This window comes from Myxocyprinus asiaticus, chromosome 5 (assembly GCF_019703515.2).
Source record: "Myxocyprinus asiaticus isolate MX2 ecotype Aquarium Trade chromosome 5, UBuf_Myxa_2, whole genome shotgun sequence".
Taxonomy (NCBI): Eukaryota; Metazoa; Chordata; class Actinopteri; order Cypriniformes; family Catostomidae; genus Myxocyprinus; species Myxocyprinus asiaticus.
Window position 1 is genome coordinate 11,111,482 of NC_059348.1, and position 11,858 is coordinate 11,123,339.

Consider the following 11,858-nt stretch of genomic DNA (forward strand, 5'->3'; position numbering starts at 1 on the left):
GTTGTTGGGTGTCACTTTTCATAAATATTTAATTTGGAAACTTAAATATATATATATATATATATATATATATACACATAAAATGCTATGGGGCGGGGGATACTACCCAAAAAAAAAAAGAAAAAAAAAAAAAGGCACAAATCTCCTGTGATACATGTAATAATCACTGTTGGACACGGTTAGTAGACAAATTAAACTATAATGAGAGTTCTAGAAACTTTAATATATTGAAGTCCACAGTGCTGAAAATGCAAATAGTTGAAGAAAGGCTCATTTCTAGGCATTTTGTGATTTTAGACACAGCGTGTAAATCGACTTTTATTTTGCTCTGCAGAGCGGCTGTAATTATTACGTCATAAGTGCTGCGCCGCGGTTAAGTGAAATATATGTAGAGTGTTACTGGATGTAATATTGTAATGATTTATGTCAAACGCTGATTGTTGGTCTCTCGTAAATGGCGCGACATTTATGAGTAATATTTTTCTGTGAGTAAAGCGAATCAACACATGAGAGATTTACTTTGCAATTATTTTTCGTTCTATCGATTATTTCTAGCATTTTAAAAGTGACTAAGAAAAGTTTCTAGATACCGAGAGAAAACTCTGTGAAGATGGAGCGTGATGACAGTATTACAGAAGCATGCAGAATAAAAGATGAAGAGAATGAAAGAAAAAGAGGTTGGTGTTGCATTCCAATTATGCTTACTGGTACTACAGTAAAAAGATGACTGTAATAGAAAAATGTAATTACATATAAATATAATTAAAGTTTTTATAAATATAATTGTAATATAAAAATATTGTAAGTGTATAATTACTTTATTTTGCTTTTATAAAAGAAAGTTAAGCAACAAGTACAGAAGAATGTGAAGATTACTAAATTTAATGTACTAAAGTCTTTGAGTTCTCTATACTTGCATTAATCCAGGAAACCCATTCCCTGTGAAAATTAAGTAAATATATGAAGTAAAAAAAAAGTGAACATTATTAAAAAAAAAAAAATTTAAACATTTGTTTGTTTCAATAATTTCACTTTATATATATATATATATATATATATGTGTATATATGTACATACATATAGTATATTTTTTTTTTTTTTCCTCCCTTTTCTCCCCAATTGGAATGCCCATCTCAATGCGTCTAAGTCTCGTGGTGGCGAGTACTCGCCTCAATCGAGGTGGCGGAGGACGAATCTCAGTTGCCTCCACGTCTGAGACGTCAATCCGCGCATCTTATCACGTGGCTTGTAGAGCGCATTACCGCAGAGACATAGCGTGTGTGAAGGCTTCACGCTATTTTCCACGGCATCCACGCACAACTCACCACGCGCCCCACCGAGAGTGAACCACATTATAGCGACCACGAGGAGGTTACCCCATGTGACTCAACTCTCCCTAGCAACCAGGCCAATTTGGTTGCTTAGGAGACCTGGCTGGAGTCACTCAGCACGCCCTGGATTCAAACTCCCGACTCCAGGGGTGGTAGTCAACGTCTTTACTCACTGAGCTACCCAGACTTGTCAAACCTAATACTGATTGTCAGGTCAAACCATTGATTTGTGTTCATTCATATAACTTCATTAATTTAAATACTATGCAGTAGGGATGGGCATGAGTACTCGGGTACTCGGACATGGCAGCAATGATCGTTCAAGAAAACGATGATCGATAGTGATCACGCATGATGTGACTTCTCACTTAATTTGAAATTCAGTGACAATTACCTGACAGCTAAACACAAACTTGTCAAAGAGGGAGCTTATTTTGAATTTTGAGATTGACTACGTTGTGATTTTGAGGGGTAAATTGATTGTCAGAGACGTCACATAGCAACCAAACTGATATACGACGCTGCAATGCTATCGTTACGATAATCAAAAGAGAGTTAACCGTGGTTTGAATGTTTGCTAAACACATTTTATTATCATTTAATGTAAGAACTTTGACTCGTTAATGGATATTATTTAATAAAAGTGAATGTTTGTCACTGACTAAACCTCCCTGCTTTGGGAGCCGAAATGTTTGCGTGATGTAACACACCTCCATCTGGACGAAATGGGAGTTGAAAATTTCTGCATGAGTTTCCAAGTTAGAAGTTAACAAATGAGAATAATAATAATAATAATATATAATAATAGTAATATATAGTAATATATAGTAATATATCTCAATCGTGCACCTTTAACTTTAAACCCTCACGCTTTTATTTTGACATTCTGAACTCTCCAGGAAGTCCTATATGTGTCTGTTTGTAGGCAAGTTCACAGTAGTTTAATTCGCTTCTTATTCAAATTCTGGTAAAATGCTCCTCCAGTGCCATTCTAAATGCATATTATAAGTGAACTGAACTATTGAGCATCTACATCTGAGATGCTGTTCTTGAGTAGCGCTCAAATATTGCGCATGGCGTGAAGGCTAAAAGTGTGTGTGTAAACAGAGCAGCGCCATTCATTGACGCGCTGGAGCTGCGCGTGCATTTTATATATTTACTTATTAAACACAGCCTTTTGTGATTCATAGAGCTATTGCACATCTTCAAGTGGCTTTGAATAAAATGCACGAGTCATATGAACTGCTTTAATGGTGTTTTCATGGTTCTTTTATGTCATTTTTTGAGCTTGACAGTAACAAACATGACTAACACACAGTACCGGATTTGGATCGGGCTCGTCGGACCGATTCCCGATCCGTTTAAAAACATCAGTATCGGAGCCGATACCGATCCAGGTATCGGATCGGTGCATCCCTACACATAGTGTGTTGTTCCGTTGCACTTTCCCCAGCTGAAAGGTGGAAATTCCGACTCTCCGAGTTGAATGGAACGCTTCATGAATCATTACAGCAACAGCAATACGGAGAATCGCGGCTTTCCCATAGAAGCAAACACTTGGACACACACACACACCAGGAGCCTGTGGCAGTGAACTCAATGCATATACAGCAGGCGAGTGTTTCAAACAGCTAGACAGAGCGCAGCTAAATGGAACAGTGTCTTCAAAACTGAACTACAACTTAACACGCATATTAAAAATGCGATGGTTATGGCGTCTCCTGTTAAGCCAAAGGCAATCTGAAAATAGATGCTTCAGACAGTCATGAAAAAAACTGGTGCGCAATTACTAAGATTACTACGGTAACCTGAAGGATGAACACAGACGCGCGTTGTGCACATTCTTTCATTGAGTTGGGCAGCGAATCTTCACATAATGACAAAAATATGATGCATTATATTTTGATTATGCAATCTTTTGTACATTTTGTAACAGATTATTTTATAACAGCCTATAATAATGAATAGAGGATACACTGGAACAACAAGATGTAATGCAGCAGCCAAAGACGTTTGTCAGACATGTTATTATATTCACAGTTATGTGCATGTCATTACCCCTCGAGTAATTAGTCCAAGTACTCGAGTAGACAAAATGACCAAAATGCCCATCCCTACTATGCAGACACCCAGCATGCATTGCGGCATGAATAACTTGAATTGTGTTGAATTATTGAGTAATGTTTTATGTGCTGTTGCATTTCTTTTCACTTTTAGCATCTAGTTTTGCAATGTTCTAAACTAGCATAACTGTCGTAAACTAATATCACAATATGAACTAACTTTAAATCATATTCTCGCATATGAACATGATCTGTCTTAGGGTATCTGTTTATTAAACTTTTTGTGATCAGTCGTGTAGTATAGGGATGGGTGAAACCACTTATTTTCTTTACAGTCCAATACTAAAGTACTAATAAGGCCAATCTCTTTACATACCAATACCGATACCTCTATTAATTTAGTTTAATTTTTATCCCTTTTCTCCCAATTTGGACTGCCCAATTCCCACTACTTAGTAGGTCCTGGTGGTGGTGCGGTTACTCACCTCAATCCGGGTGGCGGAGGACAAGTCTTAGTTGCCTCCGCTTCTGAGACCGTCAATCCACGCATCTTATCACGTGGCTCGCTGTGCATGACACTGCGGAGACTCACAGCATGTGGAGGCTCATGCTACTCTCCGCGATCCACGCACAACTTACCACGCACCCCATTGAGAGAGAGAATCAATAATCACAAACACGAGGAGGTTACCCCATGTGACTCTACCCTCCCTAGCAACCGGGCCAATTTGGTTGCTCAGGAGACCTGGCTGGAGTCACTCAGCACACCCTGGAGTCGAACTCGTGACTCCAGGTGTGGTAGTCAGCGTCAATACCATATTTATTAAATTATAAATTATTATTTATTAAATTAACTACATAAAAAATGCAATTCACACAAAACAGTTACTTGAATACACCTCTTCTATGATTAACAGGTTTTCAGTTACTAAGTTCAAAATCATTTTGATATTTTATCAGTGGCTGAAAGTAAAAATAGTCATGTGGTGTTACCGACCAGAGATAATTAAAAAAATATAGGCTGAAATCCTAAAAAAAAAAAAAAAAAGAAATGTTGGGATGAGTAGTGCAGTGTAATCTTTTAATTTATTTCTTAAAAAAAAAAAAAAGCAGTAAATAAATTTCTTTTAAAATATGATTAATATTTTTAAAACGTTTGTCCACCAAATTAGTCATGTGCTGTAACCATCATGTTGCGATTGCAAAAAAATAAAAATAAAAAATAAAAAGATTTTCACCTTGAAAAATGTTTAAGAACTTTTTAAATGAATGATTATGTTAAATACACTCTCATGTATCCAATATGCACAGAAAGTATTTTAAAACATACTTTGGTAATTTGTTAAATATGCTAAATGGTAAATATATGGTAATTTAATACCATATATTTTAATATGTGACTGCAGCCAAAAATCAAAAGTGTTTAATCAGTTTTAACCCCACCCCTACAACAGCCGGTTATGTACAAAAACCTGGCGTCAGTCAAAGCTGCAAATGCAGAGAGGTGTGTTTTCAGCTGTTTCCCTCCCAAAACCATGTTCCATACCCAAAGCTACTTTTGAAGGAGGAATAGCAGTGAGTTTACATGAATGCTTCCAGAGATGATCACTTCTGATTAAATGTGCATCTGATGGAGATAAAGTGGCTGGAGTGTATTCATATCTTTTTTATAATGACATGAGCAGCACCATATCAATGGCAACGGGTGTATGTCAGTGTGTGTGGCTGAAAACTAAAAGCCTATTGGCTAGTTTTTTAAAAGGGACAAGCCGTCCGACATGTCCCACTCCCACTTCCTGTTTCAGTATACATCAAAAAACCAAATAGAACTGCGCTCGTCAGGGCACTTCACTGCAACTTTTGCCTTAACTAGTCCATTTATATGGTCCTACAGTGTCACAAATGAAATTTAAAAGTACAAATATTTCATATTGTCTCAATTTATATGAGGTCATACAAACTGCATACAAAAAGTGTACTATTACCAATATTAATAAACTATAATATTAATAACAAGTGATTACAAATAAAATCAATTATTTAAAATAATGTCAAGCTGCTGAAACGGTTTAAAATGTGGTGTTCCCATGTTCATTTTAGACCTGATGGAGCTGAGTGACCAAAGTCAAGATCTGGATGAAGTGGAGGAGGAACGTCAGTATCAGAAACCTGATTGTGTCACTACTGGAGAACAATCTTCTAGTTGCTCACAGACTGAAAAGAAACTCCCACAAAAAAGAACAGGATCCAAAAAATCTTTTACCTGCCATCAGTGTGGAAGAAGCTTTCCACGTGAAGGACACCTCTTAGGTCACACGAAAATTCATACTGGCCAGAGCCCTTTCACCTGCCAACTGTGTGGAAAGTGTTTCGCTCAGAAAGGAACCTTAAAGAGTCACATGAGAACTCACACTGGAGAGAAGCCTTTCACATGCCCTCAATGTGGAAAGAGATTCTCAGATAAAGGGACCCTTAAGAATCACATAAGTATTCACACTGGAGAGAACTGTTTTCCATGCAATCAGTGTGGAAAGAGTTTCACACTAAAAGTGTATCTTAAGAGTCACATGAGAACTCACTCTGGAGATAAGCCTTTCACATGCATCCAGTGCGGAAAGTGTTTTGCACGTAAAGTTAACCTAGAGCATCACATGAGACTTCACACCGGAGAGAAGCCTTTCACGTGCCATCAGTGTGGAAAGAGTTTCACTTGTAAAGGACGTCTCCAGTGTCACACAATTACTCACTCTGAAGAGAGCCCTTTTACATGTCCTCAGTGTGGAAAGGGTTTCAAAAAAAGTGAACACCTTAAGAATCACATGAGAATTCACACTGGAGAGAAGCCTTTCACATGTCACCATTGTGGAAAGAGTTTCAATCAAAAAGGAAACCTTCAGAGTCACATGATAATTCACAATGAAGAGAAGCCTTTTACGTGTCCTCAATGTGGAAAGAGTTTCAAACGTACTGGAGATCTTAAGAGTCACATTAGAATTCATACTGGAGAGAGATGATGACTTAAAACCATACCAGGGAATGTATACTGCAGAAACACCTTGACAAGGGCTCACGTTGAGGAAAGTTTTTTTTTGTTACATTTTTACAATAGTTAATAGTTTAATTTTGAAATTAAAGCAAAGGACAATAATAGGATAAAAAAGGAAAAATAAATTCAAATAAAATATATATATGCATTATTTAGATTTTAGGCATGGGAGATTGTCATGGGTGACATAGACAACACCCCCCAGCACCCCAACCCACGCTAACAAATTTTGTTGGCCGGGGGTTGGAGGGTGTTGAAGTGGGGATTTGTCCTGTAGGGCTGGGCGATATGTAAAAAATATTTTAGCGATAATAGCCTTAAAAAATATCGTGAAATCCTTTTACATCAACCCACCTGCCGAGAGTAGGTGAATTATTTTTCTTTATTGATTTTGCTTTAAAAATTTAATTCATATATTTAAAAAAAATGTAAACAAAAGACATTTCTAAATTCAAATTGCACTTTAAACGAAAAAAGCTATAAAATAACGAAGTAATCAAAAAATCTTATTTAACCACCTTATTTAAACATTTACCGTCTCCAACGGCTCCATTTGCCATCACGCAAGCATCCGCCAACGACAAGTGGAAAATTACTAATAGCCTACAGACAATTATAAATGTAAAGACAATGATAATCAAAATAAATAAGCCTAAATAAAGTGGATTAAACTCACAGCACCTCCCAAGATGATCTGAGATAATTTGCAGCGTTCTCATAGACGACAGTATTCTTGCAAACAGTTTTCAGATGAATAAAACAGAAGAGTAAAAACTCTTTACATGCGCTTGTTCCACGAGACATGAGACCTGTTCCAGCTCGCGCTGCACGCCTCTGAATAAACAGCGAATCAGACGCAAGCAGTAGCTATGTTTCCATCCAAGTTGTGAATTTAAATTATGCGAAAAATCAGAATAATCGCAAAAACAATGTGCGGATAAAGCCGCGTTTCCATCCCTTGCGTTCAAAAGAACAAAATCGTCACTTCGGGGAAATTGTAGTGACTGTATGTCTCTTATTAATAAAATAATCATGGTTTAGGACAATGCAGACAAAACACTTTAATAACTCGTTTCATGACTGGAAATGACAGCACGTATACAAACAATACCCCATAATGACAACATGAAAGAAGTTTGTTTGAAATCTTTGCAAATTTATTAAAAATAAAAAACGAAGAAAAAAAAAAAAAAAAAAAAAAAATCACATGTACATAAGTATTCACAGCCTTTGCTCAGTACATTGTTGAAGCACCTTTGGCACCAATTACAGCCTCAAGTCTTTTTGAGTATGATGCTACAAGCTTGGCACACCTATTTTTGGGCAGTTTCTCCCATTCTTCTTTGCAGGACCTCTCAAGCTCCATCGGGTTGGATGGGGAGCGTCGGTGCACAGCCACTTTCAGATCTCTCCAGAGATGTTCAATCGGGTTCAAGTCTGGGCTCTGGCTGGGCCACTCAAGGACATTCACAGAGTTGTCCCAGAGCCACTCTTTTGTTATCTTGGCTGTGTGCTTAGGGTCGTTGTCCTGTTGGAAGATGAACCTTCGCCCCAGTCTGAGGTCCAGAGCACTCTGGAGCAGGTTTTCATCAAGGATGTCTCTGTACATTGCTGCATTCATCTTTCCCTCGATCCTGACTAGTCTCCCAGTTCCTGCCACTGAAAAACACCCCCACAGCATGATGCTGCCACCACCATACTTCACTGTAGGGATGGTATTGGCCAGGTGATGAGCGGTGCCTGGTTTCCTCCAGACATGACGCTTGCCATTCAGGCCAAAGTGTTCAATCTTTGTTTCTCATGGTCTGAGAGTCCTTCAGGTGCCTTTTGGCAAACTCCAGGCGGGCTGTCATGTGCCGTTTACTGAGGAGTGGCTTCCGTCTGGCCACTCTACCATACAGGCCTGATTGGTGGAGTGCTGCAGAGATGGTTGTTCTTCTGGAAGGTTCTCCTCTCTCCACAGAGAAATGCTGGAGATCTGTCAGAGTGACCATCAGGTTCTTGGTCACCTCCCTGACTAAGGCCCTTCTCCCCCGATCACTCAGTTTGGCCAGGCAGCCAGCTGTAGGAAGAGTCCTGGTGGTTCCAAACTTCTTCCATTTACAGATGATGGAGGCCACTGTGCTCATTGGGACCTTTAATGCTGCAGACATTTTTCTGTACCCTTCCCCAGATCTGTGCCTCGATACAATCCTGTCTCGGAGGTCTACAGACAATTCCTTGGACTTCATGGCTTGGTTTGTGCTCTGACATGCACTGTTAACTGTGGGACCTTATATAGACAGGTGTGTGCCTTACCAAATCATGTCCAATCAACTGAATTTACCACAGGTGGACTCCAATCAAGTTGTAGAAACATCTCAAGGACGATCAGTGAAAACAGGATGCACCTGAGCTCAATTTTGAGTGTCATGGCAAAGGCTGTGAATACTTATGTACATGTGATTTTTAATAAATTTGCAAAGATTTCAAACAAACTTCTTTCACATTGTCATTATGGGGTACTGTTTGGAGAATTTTGAGGAAAATAATGAATTTAATCAATTTTGGAATAAGGCTGTAACATAACAAAATCTGGAAAAAGTGAAGCGCTGTGAATACTTTCCAGATGCACTGTATAAGATATTCTTTAAAAGTATCAATAAACCTGCTCTTCTGGAAAAAGTGCAAGTTTGTGTTTAGCTTACTTGCTCTGCAAACTCTATGCAGGCTTTGGATTTTTAGGACACCGGTGATTCAGAATGACCAGGGCAACGGTTCAGTTTCGATGATTGGTCCGCTGGTTCGTCCAGTTATGAATAAATTATTCAGTCACATGATTTTTTGATGCGCTTCTTGTATTCCTGTTAAATTAAATAGGAGTTTATTCGGTAAATCTGTTTCTATCATAGTTTATGCACATTTCTTATCAAATAAAAAATGTATCCACTTCAAGCGAGCATATAAGTTTCCATGTGCATTTTGGTGATTTTATTCGCATCTTGGTATTTCCATCCAGCAGATTTTATGCAATATCCTAAAATGCGCATAAAAAAAAGCATTGTTGGAAACACAGCTATTGACGGCTTTTCTTTTGTCTGTTCTTAAAAATATAATAAAGTGTATTACTTCAAGTACGTGTCTTTGTGACTAACAGCATTTCTTGTCATGTGTCACTCCGAGACGTCTTGCAGCAGGTTGCCCGCCTGTTGTGGGTAGATGATCAAAATTACCTGCGCATAAAATACATTTGGACAAGGACCTTGCGAACTGGATTCAGCCTCGGTGCATTTGGCGGGTGGTGGGTGCTAGTTTCACACCCTGGTCACCGTTTAATATATTTGGTGACTTCCCATCTCCATCGTTTTGCCATTTCCCGATATTGTCGATCATGTCCGTTCGGAATCAGCATCGGGATTTTTGTAAGACATAGTTGATATCCGATTACATCGTCCTATCGGCAAGCCCTATCGCCCAGGGCACCATACAAGCTAGAACGCCACTGCATGCACGTACACTTACACATTCTTACTGTTTCTGCCAGTTTCTACAAAGTGCATTAATACATTTTCTATAGCTGGGTTTCCATCCACATATTTTTATGCGCATTTTGGGATATTGCATAAAAACCGCTGGATGGAAACACCAAGATACGAATAAATGTTTTATTCCATAAAAAGAAATTCGCATAAACTACGATGGAAACACATTTACCGAATAAACTACTTTTGAATTTATTAGGAATACAAGATGCGTATCAAACAATGTTTGATAAAAACATTTGCCCCATGAAAAAGTGTGGGGTTTTATTGAAAGTGAGGGGGACACATCCCCTACATCCCCCGCGTATTCTACGCCCCTGAAATAATGGTGTCCTGAAAATTCAAAGCCTGCAATGTGTTTGCAGTGTGAATAAGTGGAATACAAACTTGAACTGTGCCGAAGAGCAGGTGTAATATAGATTTGCATGGTAAAGTCATAAGGAATCAGGAACACACACAGATGGTACTCCCAGAACTGTGTGACGTGCTGTCGCTCACAGACATGAGACAAAGTTGAAATTTTGTCTGCTCTAAACCACAAATATTTTATTAATAAGAGAGTCACAGTAGCTACAATTCATCCGGAAGTGACAATTTTGTTCTTTGTAACACTTGGGATGGAAATGTGACTGTTTGCATATTTTCATAAACTTTTCCAAAGACAACTCCTGTATCCATTGTTTATACTGGGGCTATCGTACTTCTCCAGTGTCTAGCATTTATAAGTTTTGCTTGTAATAAACATAAGATTAACAGTTTCTTTCCAGAGCCAGTTAGAGTGGATGTTACTGGAAAAATAGTATACAAAGCTTAGGACATTTAGGGATATTTTGTATCAACACAACAGTTTAACACCTTTTCCCAAAATAGAGGTGAATTAGGGGGCATTCCCATAAGCAGTGAAATCCTTTCTCTGAATTACATTGACACAATAATCAGGAATATTAGGATTACATTTCGGTAATAATCTGGGTGTTATATATACTCTCATAATCCATTTATACTGCATCAGTTTAAAAGAAAACAGTTTTACTGCTTCAGAAACCCTGAAAGGACATGATAGTGTGCACACTGTAAAGAAGACTGCCCTTCAAGTGTGATGAATTTACCTACAAGATGAGATGTCTTCTAAGAAGGTAATTAGCTGTAGCAGAGAAGTTTGTGCTTGTTCAAGTAAAGAAGCTAAAGGGAAGATCAAAATATTACTTCAGTAAACTAGTGTCCACAGTGTTTGAAGGGGTTTGATTCTCTTTTATGATAGGGAATAGCAATAGCATTAAATGTATTACATTATGGCAGATGCTATTTGCACCTTGGTGCAAATAAAGGTAGATGTTATATACTGTCAGAAGGGGGCGGAAAAATGTGTTTGACGGTTTGCCTACAATTCATGCTGTGAAAGTGTCTCTTGTGTGGAATTGCTTTAAATTGTGGGAGAATAAATGTTGGCTGAATCAGTTACAATTGCTTCAGTTTTTTGTTTTTTTATTACTTTTTTTCATAACTCAGAATGTGTTTCTGTGTCAAAGTGAGCCACAATTACGGTGCACATTGCGTAAGTTAAAATGTAAAATATCAGGGCACTCGTACATTAAGCAATGTTTCAACATAAACAAACGCTGTAAACTACATTTAGCAAATAAGCTCGCAGATAATATTGCAGAATTTGTCGTTCATCAGATTTTACATTAGTGTTTGAATACACGGAGGGGGAAAAAATATCAAAAATAACACATTCAAATGTTATTCATTGATAAGGTATTGGAATCCTGTTGTTTTATTAACATTTGAGGTGTGGGATATCTTAATTTAAATATTAATACATGCACATAATTAGGAACCAGACTGTCTTCCACATCATTTTGTTTAGAACTTAAAGTTAGTTAAATCAATACCT

The 11,858-nt window shown here is 38.0% G+C and overlaps 1 protein-coding gene across 1 annotated transcript; it reads left to right on the plus strand.

Moving 5' to 3' along the window:
• The first annotated feature begins 374 nt into the window (after positions 1 to 374).
• On the plus strand, positions 375 to 11,826 carry LOC127440864 (gastrula zinc finger protein XlCGF8.2DB-like). The gene is made up of 2 exons (XM_051697897.1): positions 375 to 677; positions 5,495 to 11,826. Exons 1-2 carry the CDS (start codon positions 611 to 613, stop codon positions 6,406 to 6,408), a joined length of 981 nt encoding a protein of 326 aa, XP_051553857.1. The 5' UTR covers positions 375 to 610; the 3' UTR covers positions 6,409 to 11,826.
• Positions 11,827 to 11,858: the final 32 nt, after the last annotated feature.

Coding starts and splice junctions, on each gene's coding strand:
- LOC127440864 (XM_051697897.1), top strand. CDS start 611: ATGGAGCGTGATGACAGTATTACAGAAGCATGCAGAATAAAAGATGAA. Junction 678..5,494: donor AGAGAATGAAAGAAAAAGAG/GTTGGTGTTGCA, acceptor TGTTCATTTTAG/ACCTGATGGAGCTGAGTGAC.